The sequence below is a fragment of the Podarcis melisellensis genome, assembly GCF_964234715.1.
Source record: "Podarcis melisellensis genome assembly, chromosome: 8".
Taxonomy (NCBI): domain Eukaryota; kingdom Metazoa; phylum Chordata; class Lepidosauria; order Squamata; family Lacertidae; genus Podarcis; species Podarcis melisellensis.
Genome location: NC_138540.1, coordinates 52,522,429 through 52,545,181, shown reverse-complemented (window position 1 = coordinate 52,545,181; position 22,753 = coordinate 52,522,429). Strand labels below are relative to the sequence as shown.

At 45.7% G+C, this 22,753-nt stretch overlaps 1 protein-coding gene across 2 annotated transcripts in view; it reads right to left on the bottom strand.

Annotated features, from left to right (window-relative positions):
- The window catches only part of GNAO1 (G protein subunit alpha o1), a 172,604-nt gene extending 150,795 nt beyond the window's left edge, over positions 1-21,809 (bottom strand). The window contains exons 1-2 of one of the 2 annotated variants that reach the window (XM_081920407.1): positions 20,825-21,809; positions 19,936-19,978 (exon numbers count right to left, since the gene is read on the bottom strand). In XM_081920407.1, coding sequence (XP_081776533.1) covers positions 19,936-19,978; positions 20,825-20,942 — 161 coding nt within the window. In that variant the 5' untranslated portion in view covers positions 20,943-21,809. The remainder of the gene's footprint in view (positions 1-19,935; positions 19,979-20,824) is intronic. The other variant, XM_081920408.1, reaches the window with a different exon arrangement.
- Between the last annotated feature and the right edge of the window lie 944 nt (positions 21,810-22,753).

Sequence of the window (22,753 nt, the reverse complement as noted above, 5' to 3'; positions counted from 1 at the left end):
GCAATCCTTGCTAGGAGGAAAAACAGGGTGTTAAAAGTGTGTATCTTGGCTAAAGTAGACCAGATGTTTGTCATGTAATGGCCTTGTGTGGCTGATTCCTTTTTAAAACAAACACCCAGTACAGAATTGGGTGTGGGCCTCGAGTTGGATCAAGACTGTGGTTGGGGAAAGGAGATATTAATCCCTTAACCATGCATGCTACAGTCCCAGTTGGATCATGCCCTTGCCTGTTATTCACAATGGGAGGAAAGCTCTCAGTGGTGCCACTGACTAGAAGATCCAGACTTGCAGGAAGCTCCCTGTCCACTAAAGCCCTCGTCATCATTGCTTCATCATGTGCTTTAGTGGGTTTACACAATCTGTCCTTGTGGCAAGCCTGCCTTTTTTTGGCTATGAAATTTATATTGTTCCATAGTGTGTGGTGGGGGCGGGGGGCAGGGGGCGGGGACAGCAAGCGGAAAACTCAAGGGTTTCAATGTGATCTCAGTACATGCCACAGGCTCACAAACCAGAAGACAACATTAAAATAACTTCAAAGAGATTGCTGCATTTACATCTTATGATTTCTCTGGCACTGCAGGGCTTGGATGAGCCACTCTGCAAAAGAAAGGACCTCCTAGGACTACAGATCAAAGAGAACAGTTTACTGTTCCCCCAGGGGCACTTTCAAAACAAGTCAGGATCTCCCAGGCCCAGAGAGTCCGCTGACCTTGTAGGGCAGGGCTTTGTCAACCTAGTGTTCTTCATGTGTCTTGGACTACAGTACAAGTCTCATCGGCCACAGTTCTGCACTGACTCCTCCAACCAGAGCCAGTTGCAAAAGACACACAGTTACAATTAAAGAGCAGGATGTCTCCGAGTACCTTCTTAGGGTAGGAATTAGTTTTCAGTACCAGAACTAATCTGAGCTCATGGCTCTTTCACACAAACACCTACTCCTTCCTTGCAGCAGCTTAATTTAGGTGAAAAGTCATTTTGCTGTGACTGGTGTTGAAACAATTGGCACCCAGAAACCCTTGATTATTTACTGCAAATCAGCAAAAGATCTGAAGTAGATTCTGATCTATTTTCTACCCACACTGTAGAGCATCACAATGCAATGTCTGCATTGTGCTTTATTTATTTATTTATTTATTTATTTATTTATTTATTTATTTATTTATTTTACTGCCCTATACCGGCAGGTCTCAGGGCAGTTCACAGAATAAAATCAAAATATAAAACCACAAAACACATAATCAAAATAAAAACAACAACCACCCAATAACCCCCCCAAAAAAACCACCCCCACATTTTAAAAGGACATAGGATGTCAATCAAATCAACCAAAGGCCTGGTTAAAAGGAATGTTTTTGCTTGGCGCCTAAAGGTGTACAGTGATACCTCGGGTTAAGAACTTAATTCGTTCTGGAGGTCCGTTCTTAACCTGAAACTGTTCTTAACCTGAGGTATCACTTTAGCTAATGGGGCCTCCCACCGCCGCTGCACCGCCGCCGTGCGATTTCTGTTCTCATCCTGAAGCAAAGTTCTTAACCCAAGGTACTATTTCTGGGTTAGCGGAGTATGTAACCTGAAGCACATGTAACCTGAAGCGCCTGTAACCCAATGTACCACTGTATAATGAAGGTGCCAGGCGAACTTCCCCGGAGAGAGCATTTCACAGGAAGCCACTGCAGAGAAGGCCCGTTCTCATGTTGCCACCCTCTGGATCTCCTGCTTTCCCAAATGCACCCATGCCCAGTGATGTAAAATCAGTGAATTACCTTGAAATAAGATTTTATTTATTTATATCCCACTTTTTTTCCTGACAGGACTCAATGCAACTTACAGATTTAAACACAACTCATGGTGTGGAGAAAGTGGATGGGGAGCTTTTGCCATAATACTAGATTGCAGTGGGACCATCCACTGAAGCTGGAGACAATTCAGGACAGACAATAGTTAACACAGCACATGGTTGCGATGGCCAACAACTTGGGGTGGCTTTAGAAAAGGATTACAGTGGTACCTCGGGTTACATACACTTCAGATTACATACACTTCAGGTTACAGACTCCTCTAACCCAGAAATAGTACCTCGGATTAAGAACTTTGCTTCAGGATGAGAACAGAAATTGTGCACAGCAGCAGCAGGAGGCCCCATTAGCTAAAGTGGTGCTTCAGGTTAAGAACAGCTTCAGGTTAAGAACAGACCTCCAGAACGAATTAAGTACTTAACCTGAGGTACCACTGTAGATGAATTCATGGAGGATGAAGCTATCAATGGCTATTCGGCAGGATGTCTACATGCTACCTCCAGGGTCAGAGGCAGGAGGCCTCACTATGCCAATAGCTGGAAATAACCATTGGGAAGAGTGCTGCTGTACTCTGGTCTTGCTTGCAAGCTTCCCATGGGCATTGGTTGGCCACTGTGAGAACAGGGTGCTGGACTAGGTGAGCCACTGGCCTGATCCAGCAGGACTCTCGTTATGTTGGTATGCTGCTGAAGAATGGGGTCTGAAAACTAGGTAAATACGCTCCTCCTAAATTACACTCTCTCTTGTCCTCAAATTTAGGCAGAGGAGTGGGAAAGGGAGTAATGGTCACCCTTTGACTCTCCTAGTTTTAAAAGTAAAACAGTAAAATGTTAAAGAGCTCATCAGACTTATTGGACTCAGAAGAGGCAACAAGGCAAACAAAACATTCTTTATGAGGCGATCAACGCAGAAACGCATCCTTCATTTATCTACCAAAGCTGAAGGAGCTGATTCTTCTCCATCTGAAAAACAAACCGGGCACCACCCAAAAAAATAAAAATAAAACAAGAGTGTGATCTTCCTTTTCTGCTGAGAGGCAGCACATGTCACATTGTCCTATCACATAGAGAAGCTCCGTGCCAGCCACAGTTGGGTACCAAGTCTGCTTCAGCACACAAAGGAGTCACTTGCTCATAGCTATCTTATGGAACTGCAAAGTGGCATGGGTAATTTAAAACAAAATTAAATGAACCAGTGCTTTATTATCTAACTGAGATATATATCAATAACTGTCCTGCTTTGTCGCTTTTTATCTATCAGCATCACTCCTCACTATCTTGCTTGAGTTGCCATCATCCCTGAGCTAGAGGTGAACTATATAGGATGGCTCTCCCCCAAATCCAGTGAGGACTGAGCAGACACAGTTGCCATGGGATGTTAGGTGTCAGCTGAAAAAGAAATATAGAAGGAGGGGAGGCAAATCTGTCTATTTCAGTTTTTCCTCAGTCTTAAGTTCAGTTCCCCACATTTGCATATCAGTTTGCAGATTTTCTTCTTATAAGTCCTTATGAAAATTCATTTGGTATTGATGCGAATTTTTCCTAATATATGCATTTTTGTGTGCAATTTTGCCTAATCTGTCACATTTTTTTGCAAAGCAATTTCCTGTAACATAATGCATTTTGTATGTGTGGTTTGGTGTTTTTTTTAAAATGAATATATGCATTTTTGTAAAGGTTACACAGCACCACAAATTTCAGAGGAATGTGAATGTCAAAGGATGGCTGTTTCAGTTTGAATATTTTCCTCCTCTTGAATGTCCAAATTAGGTAGGTTCACTTTTAAATGAGAACTAAATTGAATTTCTCCTCTATCCCTAGTATGTGTTTGTAAAGTCCTGCTTCAGTTCCCTGCAGTTTATGGTATCATGGGGGAAGGCATGGCTGACTGGCTGAAAACCTGAAAAGGAGCACTCCTGTTCGGGATTGTGGTGATGGAACGTTTTATTGCATGCCTCAGTGGTTCATCCCACCATCATTTGTGTGCATTGAATTCCACTGCCTTTCTTGTTCCAGAAACAACATCTTTCCTTCCTTTCTTCCCTCGTTGTTTCCTCACTAGACTTGTGGCTGCTCTCTGTTCTTTCCATAGTCACTGGTAGCCTTGGGCAGGGAGTCATTGCTGCCTTGGATTTTTCTGCGCCTTCTGTTTAATTGAATTTTCTTCCATATCTCCATAAGTGATTTTCCTCCCAGGCCTTTCCCTTCCTTCCTTCTCCGTTCATCCATGCATCATTCAGATGTTTCTAGCGAGCACCAGCTGCAGACATTAAGATTTCTTGAGCATCTTCTACATTTAGAAAACCACCAAGCAACTCAACCACACCAGCGATTGCTCCATGAGGCTTGAAGACTGATGCTTGGGAAGGTTTTTTCCTCCCTTTGTAACAAAAACCTCCCTTGCAACAAAATGTGGAGGACTAGTTACCTTCTACAGAAAAATGTGACTCTACTACAGACTAAGGATAGAGAAATTCAATTTGGTTCACATTTCAAGGCAAATCTATCACACTTTTCAAAACCGTGTAAAAACAGAAACACAGCCATGCTTTAAAATTTGCACTTACCTGAAATTTGCTACACAGTTTTCCAACCAAAGAATGTTTGCATAAATGCATATATTAGGGGAACGTCTGCATAAAAATGACTATATTAGCGAAAGTATACAGAAATCCATTATATCAGGAAAAAATGCATTATTCAAAACCGCACACTAAAATCTGTTTATTGAGAAAGGAGTACTAAAATGCTGAAGAATTGCAAAATACACAAAATCAAAACTCAGAAGGAAATGATTAACATTGAACAAAATTTTGCTTGAGAGAACAGTTTTGAATTAGTTATGGTCCAGGTGAGATGTCCATTTGAGATCTCACTCATCAGATCTTCAGAGATCCCACTACCAACCTTAATAAGGACAATCATTTCAAGTTCCTGGACCCACAGTGGACTTATCCAGCTTAGCCATACTCAAGAGTAGACCTACTGAACTCAATGGTGTTAAGTTATTGGCTGCTTTGAGTATGACTTAGCCAAATGCAACCCACAGTTGTTTTCAGGGTGAACGTTTAAGAATTCACCTTTCCTATCTTGACTCTGTTACAATGTTCCTGATCCATTTCAGACAAGTCATCATAATAAAGAATGCTGTCAGCTCCTGCATCTGATAAAACCCAAGAGGCTGAGGAGGAGGGTATTTTTGTACTTGAATGAAAGACAGCCATGGTACCAGGCATTAATTATTCAGTGGGTCTTTCCTATCAGATTAATATCTTTTCCTTCCTGTCTTCTGAAACTGTGATAGTAACTCCTGGGGCCAGATTCACACATGCAAGCCATCGGCTTTATCCTATCTGATTGCTACTGATTACAGGTAAGGGATCAAGATTTTTTAAAAAATGTAGTATGTGAACATGTTGCTGTGATTTCCACAATCATGGCAACACCATTTTGGAACAGCTGCAGACCACAGAAAATACTCATGTGGCGGAGGATTCTGTGGAATTCCCTCTTGGCTGAGACAGGGTTTTATCAAGCACCTGTAGTTCAACAGGGAGGGAGTCTATTTATTCCAGCAGGCATTTTAAGGATGTTTGCCATTTTTGCCATTTATTTTATCCACCATATGCCTTTTGCAATTTTTATAAACACCATTTGGAAACTTTTGGTGATTACGCCATATATAAATATAAACAGCTGAAATAAAATAACTAATGAATACAGTGGTACCTTGGTTCTCAAACGCCTAGGTACTCAAACGCCTTGGTTCTCAAATGCCGAAAACCTGGAAGTAAGTGTTCCGGTTTTCGAACATTTTTCAGAAGCCGAATGTCCGATGTGGTTGCTGGCTATTGTTTCCAGGGCACCTGCACCAATCAGAAGCTGCGCCTTGGTTTTTGAGCATTTCAGAAGTCAAACAGACTTCCAGAATAGATTAGGTTTGGTGCTTTTGGTTTTGCTATTTATTTTGCGTTTTTGTTTTTGAGGCTTTTTCGGTTAATTTGTTTTTGTGACTGTGTGGAACCTAGTTCAGCTACTGATTGATTGATTGATTGATTGATTGATTGATTGATTAATTGATTGTGTGACTGCGGAAATGGATAAAAGCCCCCCCATCCAAACAATGACTTTCATCAGTGCAGATAAGAAAAAAAATTAATTTTAATTTTTATCATCCACAATGCTGACTTATTTATTTTATAGTACTGTACATTGATTATTGCTTTCATTTTATGGATCAATGGTCTCGTTCGATAGTAAAATTCATTGCTGTTTTAGGGGTTGTTTTTAAAAGTCTGGAAGGGATTAATCCATTTTGCATTACTTTCTATGGGAAAGTGCACCTTGGTTTTGGAACGGTTTGGTTTTGGAACTGACTTCTGGAACGGATGAACCAAGGGACCACTGGAATCATGAAAATAAATTTCTGAGATTTATAAAATCACAAATGGTATAAAGAAAACATACAATGGCAGGGGATACCCACTATTTCAAAGCACAAACATTGGGTATCCTCCCCAGAAATGGATGCACAGTCAATTTAATATAAACAATGTTTGTTTTCAAAAGGGATGACCTATGGAATGCATTGTGGCAGCTAGCATAAGTTATTTACCTTTTAAAGGACCCCACTGGTCCATGTATTGTCTTTACATTGACTGACAGCTGCTCTCTGGGACTTCCGACAGGGTTCTCTCCCAGGCCTACCTGGGGATGCTTGGGGTTGAATTTGGGACCTTCTGTTCACAAACTGGATGCCCTGCCACTGAGCTGCAGGTAGAGCTCTTGCAACTGCTTGTGATGATGCGCTAATGGCAACCCTTCTGAGAGACTGAATTCCTTTCTTCACTAGAAATGAGGTAGTGCAGAAGAGGGCATTCTACAACCATCGCACCCTGCTTGCAAATTTCCTGAAAGCTTCTGGTTCCCAGCTGCAGAGGAACTGGGTGCCATGCCAGATGGACCGATTCAGCACGGCAACTCTCCTATCCTTCGTGAAAACCTGGCCAATCGCCTCCCTTTTCGTTGGATCAAAACCCACTCCTGCCCCCTAAACAATAAACAGTATGTCCATGGCTGCTTGGATAAGGAATAAATGGATGTCTGGATCTTCCAGCTAATCCCTGTACAACAAGCCATTTGTTCTTGCATCTAATAAACTCTATCTGATAAATATCAATGAGCGGCTGACGTGCCTCCGGGGTAACTAAGGAAACGCTTTGTGCTGTTCTCTTTCTCTCGCCTGCAAGGTAACCAAGCGCACACACGAGTAACTCTGCTGTCCTCACCTACAGAGGAAGTGAAGGAAGGTGTGGGTTTCCCCTTATCGCTCTTCACATCCAGGCAAATGTCCCCCCTTGGCCTCTCCTTAGCCTCATTAAATGCTCCGTAATTCTGATTAGCTGCCTCTTCAACACTTGCTGTTCACAACTCTCAAAAGCAAGGTTTTCACTATGCCATGCATTCAGACCTGGGAAATACTGTGTTCATTTTCCTGATTATAAGGCTAGTGTTTGTGTCCCACTTTCTAATGTTCCTTTCACACTGCAGTACAGTGGTACCTCAGGTTACATACGCTTCAGGTTACAGACTCCGCCAACCCAGAAATAGTGCTTCAGCTTAAGAACTTTGCTTCAGGATGAGAACAGAAATTGTGCTCCGGCAGCGTGGCAGCAGCAGCAGCAGCAGGAGGCCCCATTAGCTAAAGTGGTGCTTCAGGTTAAGAACAGTTTCAGGTTAAGAACAGACCTCTGGAACGAATTAAGTACTTAACTTGAGGTACTACTGTACCTGTTTTGGTATGGAACTGTGGCTGTTTGAATACAATACCAACATGTTATGCTGAATTTCATTCACACGGGCCTGTGGCATGATATGAGCACCACTGGACAACATCGCTCCTGCGTCACCTTATTCACACATGTGTGCTTTGGTTTCCCCATGATTTTCCCATGAAAACAGTAGGAAAGAACCATATGCCAGTATACTGCCCCAAATTCTGTCACTTGACTCCTGTGATTTTCCAGACCGCACATATGCTATATTCTGCTAAATTTCCAGAAGCGGATGTTACATTGTGTAAAAGCTCAGATATCATTATTTAAAATTAGCAGCCAAGGGAATTGTGGCTAAATGAAATAAACTGCTTTGTGAATTCAGCCAAAGAGGTTCCCCCACTGCAAGTGAACTACAGTGGAAATGGTACCCCAAGGCAGAAAGTCCACCACCCTCTGGTTTAAAATGAAGGCAACGGGTGACCTGCCCTCCTTTCTGAAACGTGCATTCCCCAGGCAGAAGGCATTTTCAAGGATCATCAACTTGACTTCCCATTTCAATCCAAATACATTATAAATGCAGACACTTAGCAGAATCAGGATTCCCATTTAAAAACTGGCCATGCAGCAACCACCTTGAAAATCACCAAGTTGATACAGCACTTTGGGTTTTTCTGCTGAGCTGTAAAACAGGAGGCTATAAATTCACCCCCTAGCTAAATTACGGAGAAACAAGGATATGCACCCAGAAGACTTCTGCTTTGTTAAGTCAAAAGATTCTCATTAGAGAAGAAGGATTTCTCAAGTCAGGTCCAGTAATCAATCAGAACATGGCAGCAATAAAATGCAATATGACTTTTTGGAACAATCACCTTCCACTGCTGCAGCTTCCTCTGCCCAGAAGTTTTGCACAGATCCTGATGCACAAACATTGCTCAACATATTTATCAGCGTGGATTCCTATATCTTAACAGAGGGGTAAGCATTGTAACCTGTCCTCTGCCAATTACATGGGATCATAGGAAGCTGTATTACACCGAGTATGACCATTGATCTACCTAGCTCAAGGTGGCGCTGTGGTCTAAAACACTGAGCCTAGGGCTTGCCGATCAGAAGGTCGGTGGTTCGAATCCCTGCGACGGGGTGAGTTCCCGTTGCTCAGTCCCAGCTCCTGCCAACCGAGCAGTCCGAAAGCACATCAAAGTGCAAGCAGATAAATACCGGTAGGTACCACTCCGGCGGGAAGGTAAACGGTGTTTCCATGTGCTGCTCTGGTTTCGCCAGAAGCAGCTTAGTCATGCTGGCCACATGACCTGGAAAAACTGTCTGCGGACAAACATCAGCTCCCTCGGCCAGTAAAGCGAGATGAGTGCCGCAACCCCAGAGTCATTCGCGACTGGACTTTACTATCAGGGGTCCTTTACCTTTTTTTTACTTATCAAACAAATTTATAGGCCTCTTCACGGGGTGTACATCAAAGTGGTGTGCAGGGTATTATCTATAAGAGAAGGAGCCTGTCTGGACCACAGGCCATTTCAGCCACACCATAACCACTTGCCCCACACCTGGTGTCATATTGGGCATCAGATGTGGGGCAGATAAGGATGTGGCTGACCCAAAATAGGGTTTTTGGGACCTGTGGATCAGCTAATCCCATGTACCAGGCATTGCAAACCCTACCAATCAGCCGATTCGCACACTAAGTCAGTTGCACTAAGCTTCAGAAGACCCAGAATTCTGTGTGGTGGCAACTGGAACCTGTTAGGGCTGCCATTTTTAACTTTGCTGTTATCATCACAAAAAGACTTATATAGCATATAGTGAGGAAAGTGTCCGATTACAAATGTACAGTGTGCCATTGGCTTCTCAGTAAAACAACAAAAGCAACATCCATTATTCTTTCCACTTCTATAGACAGGGAAAGCGCTTCCATGTAAGAGTGCCCAAGAATGATTTTCAGACAAGATTGAGCCCAAGCCTTTTGTGCAGAAATTCAGCCATACCTCATGACCTCAGTTTTTGGATTTATGTGTTGTTTATACTTACACATGTTTCCCACAAACTAAAAACACAAAAAAACTTCCAAAACGTGAGGAAAACTTGCTTCCGAGTGCATGTAGTTCTTTTCTGCAACCCAAATTTCTTAAAACAGTTTCAAACAGTTCTAAGGAATATATTATATATTTAACAGTATACGCTGCCTTTCACTTAAAGAAGCCTCAGCACTGCTAACAAATATATTTTATTATGCAATAAAATACATAATCAAATACCTCCATTAAAAACTACAAAAACAGACTAGCAGATTAATAGTGCAGCTGAAAGCAACTTGTTAAAAGAAAACACACTGACTTAAGATATTGTTAAAAGAATGAGAGGACAGGGCAGTCTTTGCCTAGCACCTAACTGGTATCAACAATGCACCAGCCAAATATGTCTAGGAGGAGCATTTGGTGGTTTCAGCACAACAGAAGAAGAACATGCAGCTTTATGACTGCATAATAGTTTGCCAACTATTAATGTCTATTCAGAAGCAGCCCCAACTGAACATAAAGGGACTTAACCCCAGGGACATGTGTATAGGACTGCAGCATTCAGAGGAAAATGCTGTAAAGCTGGCTAGGCATGGTGTATGAAGTTGCAAGTGTGGCAAGCAAAAAATAAACACAATTGCACTCCAAGTCTTCCTAAGGCACAGACCTCCCCAAGCCATGAATACATATTTAGAAAGAACTCGTATCTCAGATACGTTTGCCTACAGTTGCAAACTGAATTAAAATTCTCCTCCATTTCTAGTTGCATCTCATGCTGGGTTGCAGCATCAGGATGACCTTGGATGGAGAGTGGGGTCCTTGCCGCAAACTCAAGATATACCTGGGCCATTAAAATGCCCATTTTCCCAGCATATTAACTCCCCTATTTATCCCCTCTTTATTTATTTGAGTTGTTGCCTTTCAAAACAAAATCTTCCAAGGACTGCTTACATTTCAAACGAATTAAAATTAATTAATCAATCTACAATACAATATATCCTTCCAATAGCAATGGTAAAAAGCATTACAAATCCTTCCACACTATGAAGCTGGATGAGATTTAAGAACAGAGGTAACTACCCATCAACTCCCCCTCGCTACTTTTAAAAAGAAACATTTTAGAGTCTCTTCTGCCATGTTTTCGGGTAATGCCAGTGCTTTTTTTCTGGGGCTACACAGGGGTACGCATACCCCTAAACATTTTGTGAACCTTTGTACTTTTCTCCATTTACTGTATTTATTTTTCCCAATTTGAACTATAAAATGGTGATTTTCTTGAGTCAAAAGGAGAGTACCCCAAACATTTTTTTAGAAAAGACAGCACTGATTAATGCAATTCCTCTGTTTTGGAGAGGAATGGGTCTGTAGCATAGTATTCCTAAACAGTCAGAGATTCCATGGTATAGTATTCTTAAGTGGATTGATCTGCCCTCATCACCAAGCGCGTGCAGCCTCTGCTGTCCACATATTGAGAAGAGCTACAGTTCCTTGCATCCCCCTCCCAAGACACATAGGCCACTTTCACACCATACATTAAAGCACATTTTAAACCAGGGTTTCCCAAACTTGGGTTTCCAGCTGTTTTGGACTACAACTCCCATCATCCCTAGCTAGCAGGAGCAGAGGTCAGGGATGATGGGAAGAGTAGTCCAAAAACAGCTGGGAACCCAAGTTTGGGAAACCCCATTTTAAACAGTTGTGGCTTCCCCCAAAGAATTCTGGGAATCGTAGTTTGCTAAAGGTGCAGGCTCTTGACCAGAGACCCCTATTCCTCTCACAGAGCTACAAATCCCAAAGTTCCCCAAGAAGAGGGGTTGATTCTGAAACTATTGTAGCTATGGAAGGGGACTAGAAGTCTCCTAACAACTCTCAGCACCTTTAACAGACTGCTGTTCCCAGAATTCTTTAGGGCAGCCCTGACTGTTTAAAGCAGTATGATGTATGGCGTGAACGAGGGCCTAGAAACAAGTTCCTTCTTCAGATGGCCTTAGACAGCATATTCAACAGAAGCAGTTCTTTTCCTTCCACCAGATTATTTATCATCATCAACAACAACAAATCCCAGCTTTTCTCCCTCACATACACTCTTCCCGTTCCAACAGCCCAATTCGCAATATCAAGACACTTCCTTTAGGAACAGCTTTCCAGCACAGTGGAAGAATGCACTTTGCACTGTCAATGTCCATTGGAGGCAATTGATCAATACATTGAAGGAGATGAGAAAAGTCTTATGCTTGCCATTTATTTGTGCAAACCCCTGCTCCATTCCAGTCCCGCAACACCACCTCATTTCCCCTCAATCACACTGGGCTGGGAGCAGCGGTTGACACTTGTCAAGGCTTTGAAAAGCAATGTTCAAGGGGGGGGATTGCTAGAGCATTTGAGAAAGGCTTTCCTATGTTAAATTTGTTTCAATTTGTTTTAATTAGCGACCAATTTGTAAAAAAATTGAAAATCATTTTTTTAAAAAATTGGCAAGAGAGAGAGAGAGAGAGAGAGAGAGAGGCCTTTCTTTGCAATGACCCTTTGTCTCTGGAATGCCTTATCATCCAGGGTCTAGGACGCCCTGGCGTTACCAGTCTTTTGAAAGGCTCTGAAATCCCGTCTATTTTCCTCTTGAGATGTGCTTATTGGACTGATGGAATTAATATTGTCTCTTACTATTGCATAAGAGCAGCCCTGCTGAACCAGGCCAAAGGTCTGTCTTGTCCACCGTCCTGTTGTTCTCAAAGTTCTCACTCATGGTCCCCAGAAACCTGCATTCCTGTGCACATTGTCCCTGACCATTTAGCCATTGTGACTGAACTCTTTTTTTAAAAAAAACTGGCTGTTGTTTTAATGGTTATTACTGGTTTTATCCAGCTGCCTTGAGAGGGGTTTTGTCCCCCAAAGCATGTAAATATATATGTCTATTTACATCAGTTTATTTGCTCACCTCAGTGTGAATGCAGAGCTATGTGATCCACAATTCGTTTTCAGCAGCATCATAAAGTAAAGGGCATTAAAGATTAAGTGGCTTATATAAGGTTTTAGTAGACAATCCCCTGGCTCTGCCTTCTCCTGAGGTCAATTTTCATTATCAATCAATCAATCAATCAATTGCCATCCAGACATGTCTCAAGGGGGCATGTGTGGGCCCCCTTGGGAAGTGGGGTGGGATATAAATTAAATGCATATATAAATGTACAAAATGCAGCAGAACAGCTAAACCAGCAGTTTAGCTGCCATGTATGGCAAAATAAATGAATAAATGAGTCCCTTCTTTAAAAGTGATAGAGAATGGAAAAAAGAAAGGTGCCTTATATCCCAAATTAGTTCATTAGTCTGTCTAACCTTTAACCAATCTGATACCCTCCATATGTTTTGGACTATAATTCCCATCATCCCTGCCCAATGACTGTTCAAGCAAGGATTAATGGGAGTTGTAGTCCCTAATAACATGATGGAACAGACAGCCCACCTTGGTTAGAGGTCTCTCAGCAGCTGCTACATGGACACCTATCAGCGATACTGCAGTACTGAGTTCCCTGCATGAACAAGGGGTTTGACTAGATGAGCTTACAGGTACCTTCCAACTCTACGGTCCCATTTGCCCTATATCTCTAAAGCAAAGTCACACCATTTAAAACAACCATAAAGGTAAAGGTAAAGGGACCCCTGACCATTAGGTCCAGTCGCGAACAACTCTGGGGTTGCAGTGCTCATCTTGATTTATTGGCTGAGGGAGCCAGCGAACCAGAGCAGCGCATGGAAACACCGTTTACCTTCCTGCTGGAGTGGTACCTATTTATATACTTGCAATTTGATGTGCTTTCGAACTGCTAGGTTGGCAGGAGCAGGGACCGAGCAATGGGAGCTCACCCCATCGCGGGGATTCGAACCGCCGACCTTCTGATTAGCAAGCCCTAGGCTCTGTGGTTTAACCCACAGCGCCACCCATAACTTCCTGCAAAGAACTATGGGGACTGCAGTCTGTTAAGGGTACTGAGTGTTTTTAGGAGACCATAGGAGCCAACTCCTAGGGGCCAAGGGGGCTTGGCCCCCACATAAAACATTTGAGGGGGCCAGCCCTGTCCCCAGTTGATGGGCACGTTGTGTGTGCGCAACGTGTCATATTATCAACTATGCAGGGTGTGGCTTATCCGGGGCCCCACATCATTTTATTCAATGGCACTCTGGTGGGTGACCCCTATTTCCCTCACAGTGCTACATTTCCCAGAGTTCCCTGAGAAGAGGAATTGACTGCTACACCACTCTGAGGCTTGTAGCTCTGTGAGGGGAATAGGGGTCTCCTACGTGCGCTGCTCTGGTTCGCCAGAAGCGGCTTAGTCACGCTGGCCACATGACCCAGAAGCTGTACGCCGGCTCCCTTGGCCAATAAAGCGAGATGAGCGCCGCAACCCCCCAGAGTCAGTCACGACTGGACCTAATGGTCAGGGGTCCCTTTACCTTTTAAGAACTCTCAGCACCCTAGACATATTAAACTTCCCAGGATTATTTTGAGAGGAGCAGTAAACCATGACTGTTTAAAGTGGTATGATACTGCTTTAAATATACAGTGCAGATAGGGCCTATCATTCTATGTTCCCTCCTGCTCCGATTTTAGCAGTATTTTGCTCTTGTAGTGCTCTCCTAGAGACCTACAGCCTCTCCAAGCAATGCCACAAACAAATCCTGGAAACATGCATGCATAACTTTACATGCCTTTGTAATCTTGCAGATAACACCCAAGACCTATTTTCAGCTTCTGTGAATGGCCTGTGAGGAATGCACTTTCTGATGCAAACACAGCACAGACTAATGAGGAGACTAGCTGTATTATTTGTAGCAGTGCTACACCACCTCAGAGCCTCAGCTGCCGCTGCTATTGCTTGCAGCAGTCTGTTTGACTGGATATTTGAAATCCATTGAGAAAATATAAGGGAGCGTGCAAGCGTACAGAGAAATCCCAACTGTGTGCTACTGAGAAAGGCAGAAGCCAAAAGGAGTCACTAAAGACTGCAAAACATATCCCCTGTTTGGCCATCCACTTATTTAAGAGTTGGTGTGGTGGACTGGTTAGAGGAGTGACCAACTCTCAATGGCCAACTGAGAGGATGAAATGGGGGTGGTAAGAGACACATAGACCAGAGTGATCTAATGTCTGTCCTTCAAGATGTTGCTGGGCTGCAACCCCCATCATCCTTGACCCTACTGGCTGGGACTGAGTTGGAGTCCCTCAACATCTGGAGGGGCTTGGATGAAAGGTGAGATATAAATGTATATGGTCAGGAGCTGCAGAATTTATCTAGACCAGGGTTTCCCAAACTTGGGTCTCCAGCTGTTTTTGGACTACAATTCCCATCATCCCTGACCACTGCTCCTGCTAGCTAGGGATGATGGGAGTTGTAGTCCAAAAACAGCTGGAGACCTGAGTTTGGGAAACCCTGGTCTTGATGAACCTTCCCTAACCAGGAAGGTGATCTAGACTACAGCACCCATCATCCTTAAACTGGCTGTCTGGAACTACTAAGAGTTGGAGTTCAAAACATCTTGAGGGCACCAGGTTAGGGAAGGCTGATCTAGATCTAGATACACACATAAAAGAAACAAAGATCCAAAAATTAATGGACTGAAGTTAGCCATGTTTCTTAAATTCTGTGGTTCTATCAAAGTCAAACTTAGTTGGCTACAACCCCACAAGGTGTGAACTAGGCCACGCAACAGATGATGTTGCCAGTTTGTGGCCAGTACCACTTTAGCTAGCAGGTGGGGCTTATGTAATTGAACACTCCTCCATTTAAAAACAAAACAAAACCAGCAACCCGTGTCAGGGAGAAAGTGAAGTTAGAAGTTAGTTTCTAACATAGAGGCAATGAATGTGGCATGGAGGGGCAACGTGAGCCCCCTCTTCCAGACTTGCACAGTAAAGTGATACAGGTTAACTGCTTTGTCTACTTTTTGCAGAAAGTAGGTATCACAGACAAAATTCTAGAACGAGAACTTCCAACTATCTATTCCCCATCTTGGCAGCAAGAATCCTACAGAAAGATACCTAACCACATGGAAGGTGACACTGTCAAATTGGTTAATCCATTCTTGTTCTGCAACCAATTCCTTTTAAGCTGATCTTGCCTTATATAACAAATTATGTCTATTAGATGCAATCTGTGCATTTCTACCAGCAATATATGTGTGTGTTTGAGTTTGAGTGTGTGTGCGAGAGATAAACCATCTCCCTGGATGAAATGTTTCCTATCCCCTCTCCACTCCTACTGTTTGAATTAAGTGATAGGCCATTCCATATATTAAGGCACATTTAAAGAATGCTGGTTCTCTAGAATTCCTGAAAGGATAATAAGTGCAAATGCCTTCCCTTCCTCTAAGACATCAACTCCAAATAATCAACAGATCCGTGGGACCAGGTGGGGGCCCAAAATAACAAATGACAAAAACAAGCAAGACTCCAAATCTTCCAACAGGAATAAATTTAGGAAGCTGCCTTGTACAGCTCAGGACATGGTCTTGGTTCCCGCAGTATTTTACCAGTTATCCATTTGTACTGCATTCTGTTGTGCTTTATTATGGTGTGAACTCTTCCATAAATGAAAAGCAATATAAAGATCTTAATAATAATAAAAGTTGCTTTTTATACTTCATAATAACAATGGCAATGACATACAGACTATGCAGTGCCTCCTCCTTCTTTTTGTTTTAAAGAAAGTGGGTGTATAGAAATTAAAAAAGGAAGGTCTGTAGCTCAGTAGCAGACCGCACACTTGGCAGGCGGGCTAAATTAGTTCCACTGAAATCAGTGGAAGAAGTTCCTTAATGATTAAAGTCAGCCATCCCCAAACTTGTGCCCGCCAGATGTTTAGACTAATCAGATGTCAAAGAGATAAACAACTACCTGACATTTAGAAGACATCTGAAGGAAGTTTTTAATGTGTGACATTTAATGTACGGTATTTTTGATCTTTGTTGGAAGCCACCTAGAGTGGCTGGGGAGGTCCAGCCAGATTATTATTATTATTATTTTTTTTATTATTATTATTAGACTGCAATTATTATCCGACCCAGCCAGCAGGGCTGCTGAGAGCTGCATCTGGAGGGCACCTGGTTTTTGAAGGGTGGGGTGGAATGTGAGAAGATCAAATACCAATAAATAAATGCATGATAATCCCAGATTTCTTCCTTTTCTTTTTTTAGAACATAAAAGCCTGGTGGATCAGGCAAAAGGCCCATCTAGTCCAGCACTCTGTTCTCAAATTGGCCAGAAGCAGTGATTCCCAGCATCTGGTATTCAGAAGTACACCACCTCCAACAGTGGAGGAAGAACACAACCATTGTGTGTTCTGCCTCTACTGAGAACCTTCTCCTCCATGAATTTGTCTAATCCTCCTTTACAGTCACCCATGTCAGTGGCCATCACTACAACTATGCAAAGTGCCGACTTTTACTTTAAATTTTATTTTAGTGCAACCCACAAAGTCCCCAAACTAGGATAGCTCAGAACATGAGACTCTTAATCTCAGGGTTGTGGGTTTGAGCCCAATGTTGGGCAAAGGATTCCTGCATTGCAGGAGGTGGGGTGGGGGACTAGAGGACCCTGGTGGTCTCTTCCAAACCCTACGATTCTATGATTCAAACCATCTGGAGAGCTCAAGCATCTGGGAGGCTGGCATAAGTCGTGAATAATTTGTCCCATTGATTCCACAGTTCAGCAGCCTTTGACTGCAGCATCCAACTCACCTGTTTCCCACCACACAAACCTGACAATACATGTGGCTCTCCATGTATTGCTGGATTGCAACTCCCATAATCCCAGACCATTGGCCATGATGGCTGGAGCTGATGGCCTCCGCCTATGCTTAGCAATTCCTTATTCGCACAGCCACTGCTGATGTCTGGCTGTTTCCCTAAAACACTGGAAGTTTAAAGACATCTACCCACCCTCATTAATCCCATGAGAGGGTTGGGTTCTGATTTGGATTCTACCACACACACAAAAGTCCCTGACCAGACATGAGCTCACCCACTAGGCATCTCTCAGACCTCTCTCCTCAAAATGAAGACAAAAGTGATCCACCTCACAGGGATGTTGGGAGGATAAACGGATATAAAATAATGTATTTGAACTATGAATTATTTGTGTTGTGGAGCACAATCCATTGCACAGATGTAAGATGCCTTTAATTCAACGGGGCTTCCTGCCAGCTGCATGCATAAGGAAGGAAAGGCATTGTAAAAACTGCTCATAATGGCAACGTTCAAATTGTCAGGGTTTTAAATTCCTTCCCCAGCACTAAGGGCAGCTCAGAATATATACTGTTAGAAGCAGCTTTATCCTCTAGTCTAGGCCAGGATCTTTCAGAGCAAAGATTTCTAGTCAGGAGGAGGACCGTACTGCAATTCCAGTCAGAAGAATCACAGTTAAATGCAAATTATACATGTGTTCAAATCATGGTAATCCAGTATCCGAACTGGGCCGAACCTTGCCGACGCAATTTTTTTTTTCAACCGAACGCTTCCGAAGACAAGACAAGCGCTGCGCCCGACAATAGCCGAGACAAGCCGAGTCTTGCCGATCTCCCAAGAGCCTATTCGAGTCTCTTCTGGGCGCTGTCCACCACTTGCACAGCCTGAAACCTTTACCTGCCACCTCGGGCACAAGCGAAGAGATAATAGAGCCAAGGGGTGGGGGAACACACAGTGGTCGCTGTAGGGGTGTGTATGTATGAGAGAGAAAAAGAGAGAGAGAGAGGAAGCGCGCAGCTTTGCAAACGAGTGTGCATTTCTCCCTCTCTCTCGCTTAGCAACACGCAAGCCGCCTAAAGGGCGGGGAAGGCTCTTGCAGTCAGCAACAGCAAACCTCGCTCTCCTTTTCTTGCAAGGCAAACGCCTTGCAAACGGCAACTGGGAACCCAAAGCATTGCATTGCAATGCAGGGATTCCTTCCCCACGACCACCTTTTGGCTTCTTTTCGTTCTCTAAAATGGGAACACTCTATCCCATCGTCCATACTCCCCACCCGATGTCCTCCTTCCCAAAGGAACACCATTCGTCCACCTCTCGAAGCAAGATGCAACTAGATGCAGCGACTTGTTCGTTGCACGGGCACCCTCACTCGCTCGGCCTGGGGGCGCGATGGGGCCACAGAACACCTGTGCCCAGCCAGCTGTCCAAACACAGCCTTTCTTCCTGGCACACACACACACACACACACACACACACACCTCATGCGATTTTCAAATCAATATCATAGATCGCTAAGCAGAATCGGCCGCTGCGGAGCAGAGAAGGAAGTTGACCGGAATAGCTCCTATGGCGCCCCGTTAAGGTGTTGGGGACGAAATTAAGCAGGGTTTGGGTGTCGTGCGTAAAACGAGAGAGGACGGAGCTGCATCCTTCGTTAGCTGGCTGCTGATTTATTCCCTCCCATATCCCAGCTTAATTTGCAGTTGCAAGCCAAATTCTGCCATAATTAATTAAATGGTGGGGTGGGTGTTTTAGAGGCTCAAATCTAGAAAGGAGAAGAAGGGAGGGGGGAAGAGGATGATAAGCGTCAGCGAGGCTTGCTTTAAATCTGCCTAATGAGCAGATTTCCACCACCCGATAGAAAGAGAGAAATGAAGCAGAGATAGGCGATCCTGCCTAAGCAGCCCATGTCCGGAGATCAAATGAGGGAGGAGATCAGGAGGGAGCTCAGGGAAGGAGATAAGATCCCGACATTAAGCTTCATTGGCAGTGTGATGTTTAATGGCTGCGCCTGGTTGGACGATCTCGGCCATGCACATCCTTCCCAGGACCCTGCCGGCCCCTCCCTGCTCCCTCCTCCTTTCTTTGGGGGGGCGAAGGAGGGAGAGCAGCAGAGCAACCACACTTCAGCACCAAAGCTATAGAACAGCGGACACCTGGAGCTTCCCTGCTTAGCATAAAAAGGAGAGAGGGTGGGGCGGGGTGGGGCTGGGTGCCCACCCCCCCTCTTGCCCATCCGCCTTCCCAGCCTTCTCAATCCCTGCTCCAGATGTTGGCCTCCCCGCAAGAGGGCCCCTCCAAGGCAGCCAGCAAGAAGCAATCCCCAAGCAGAGCTTCCCACTTCAAACATGGCGGACGCCCATTCATACAACCAAAAAGACCTGTTCGCCTTTTCCCTCCCCGTTGGTCTCTCTCCCCCCCCAAGCCCACCCCGCCTTGCCAATTCCCACAACAAGAAATCGGGGGTGGTGCCTGGGTTTCTCTCCCCCCCTCCCTTTTGAATGGCAACATGCTAAAATCATTGGGATAGGCACAACACACACACACGCTAAATAAGACTGCTGTGATGATGTAAAATCCTCAAAGGGGGACTTACTTCATCTGCTTCACGATGGTGCTTTTCCCGGATTCCCCAGCCCCTGTTAGGACAAAAAGCCAAAAATAAAACCCCGATAAAGGCAAGATCTGGCGAGGGTGATAATATAAGGAGATCAAGGAGATTACATAGGAAGGAGCAGCTGCACTAATGGTTGCCACGGGGGGGGGGGCGAAGAGGAGAGATCATGTTTGTGCAATTGAGGTTTCCGTGCAAAAGGGATAATGGTAGGGTAGTTTTCAATGCAGAAGAACGGGGAGGTGGCACAGAATCATACCTGTTGGGTGGGCTATCGAAGGTTTCCATTTGGGCAATACAATGGATTTTTTATTTTACTTTTTTTTTGCACATGATGCAATGAGGCTCAGCAAAATCATGCCTAAAAGGAAAGGGCCTGCCAGTGTACGTGTGTGTGTGTAAGAGATGGGGAGAGGGAGGGAGATAGCGGAGGGGAGAGATGGAGCATAGTTGTACAATAGGTGGGGCAGAAGATGGAGGATGGAAAATAAATCACACCTAGTTGGTGGAAGGGAATGGGTGTCCGACTCCCCCCCCCCCCCGCGCGCCGCCCTTTTAACTGGAAGGGGCAGGAGGGAGAAGATCGTATTTGTGCTCTAGAGTTGACAAGGCAGGCAGGTGGGGCGAGAATGGCAAATAAGTGTGTGTGTGTTTGTTTGTTTCGCGGGAGGGGGGGGGAAGCGATGGCTCTGCCCAACAAATGTGGCAAGCAGAGCTGAAATGCCAGTCTAAATAGGAAGGTGGCCGGCATAGGGGCTGACACACGGGAGTGGTGGACCTGGGGGTGGGGTGGGGGGTCTGGCTGTGTCAGAATCCTACCTGGGTGTGGAGGGAGGGAGGGGGAGGCGCAGCTGGGCTCGAGCCCGCTTACCTAGCAAGAGCAGCTTCACATCTTTGGCCGCGCTGATGCCGTCCTCCTTGAGGTTCTTCTCGATCGCCTTGCTCCTCTCCAAGGCGGCTCTTTCTTCGGCGCTCAGTGTACATCCCATGGTGGCCGGGAAATGTGTTCTCCCGGGCTGGCGGACACTTCTCTCGGTCCCCCCAACCCCCCTTTTTATCAGACACTCCAAGGAGGAAAAACGGGAGGGGAAACAAAAATTAAAACACAACCACCAACGCAGCAGAAAAGCAAGATAGGAAGAAGAGGGGTGGGGATGTAGATCTTTGCTTAGATGTCAAAAATAAATGAAGCACCAGGGGGAATATAATACAGATTCTCTCTCTCTCTTTCTGGCTGGCTGCCCCCTCGCTCTTCTCCTTCTTCCTTCCCGGCTCTGCGTCTCCGTAGCCCCAGCAAATCAATGCATCCAAATGAGAGCCGAGCCTTCCGGGGGCTGGCAGGCGCTGCTGGGGGGGGGTGCGCTGGAAGGAGACGAGGGAGATCTCTTGCGATGGGGGAAGGAGCAGGGCGCGATGGGCTCTGGGCGCCCCTTGCCTGGTCTGGAGCTGGGCGGCCTCTTGGGGGACGCGGCAGCGGGCGGGCGGGCGGGTGGCAAGCGCGCTGGGGTTGCTGCTTCTGCTGCTGGCGTCGGAGCGAGAGCCGAGCCCTTTCCCCTCTGGGCGGCTGTGTCGCCGGCGGGATGCCTGCCTTCGTCGCTGGGCTGCTGCCTGGACGGCTCTCGAGGCGAGGCGCTTCCTTCCTCCTGGCGAGTCTTCCTCTCCTCCCTCCCCCGAACCTGGGGGTCTCTAATGGGCGGCGGCGGCGATGGCTGCGAGCGATCGCATCGCTCAGCCGATCCTAATGGCAAGAAATGCAGAAAGGGGCGACGCGAGCTCGCGGCAGCAGCAGCAGCAGCAGCCAGGCGAGGAGGAGGGAGGGAGCGGGGAGGGCGGGCGAGTGCGCCAGGGCTGAGCCGCGCCGAGGCTGCCTTCCCTTGCACAGGCGAGGCTGGGCTGGCTGACGTCGGCCGCGCAGCCCGCGCATGCGCCCGCCCGGCCGAGAGGAAGCTCGGCGAGGAGGAGGAGGAGAGCGGGCCGAGCGAGCGAGAGAACGGGCCGAGCAGCCGCTTGGAGATGCGGCTGCTGCTGCTGCCGCCGCCAAAGAGCCTCTCTCCCTCCCCTCCCTCCCAGTTCACGGCGCTGCAGTTGTGCAGCCGAAGTGGGGAGGGCTGTGCGGAGCTTAGAGATCAGGGATGGGGAGGCTTGTTGAGTCGGAGGGCCACATTCCCTCCTGGGAAACCATTTGGGGGCCACTTGCCGGGTGTGGGCGGGGCAAGAGGCCGAAGTGGGCGGAGCAATGGGGGCACGCCTTATCTTTGTGTAGGATGCTAGTTCACACCCACACAGGGGTGCCAACTTGAATAAAATGATCACATGATGTGGTGCATCCACACTTTTTGAATGGCAATGCCCATCAACTTGGGGGGGGGGAGCCTCCTCAAATATTTTATTGGGGGAGGGCAAAGGGACACACACACACCCCTTCATCCAGGGGAACCAAAGGCATAAGAACATTAGACAATCCTGCTGGCTGGGTAGCTCAGTCGGTTTGAACATGGTGCTGGTAACACCAAGGTTGCAGGTTCGATCCCCATATGGGACAGCTGCATATTCCTGCGCAGCAGGGGGTTGGACAAGGTGATCCTCAGGGTCCCTTCCAACTTTACAGTTCTATGATTCTATAGCAATCGGTCCAATGGCCCATCTAGTCCAGCATCCTATTGTCGCAGTGGCCGACTAGACACTCCAGCAGCCGTTATCCAGAAGGAAATTGCTTCCAACCAACCATGGAATATCCTTTCTCATAATTTGAATCCATCGATTTGGGCTCTACCCTCTGGAGCAGCAGAAAACAAGCTTG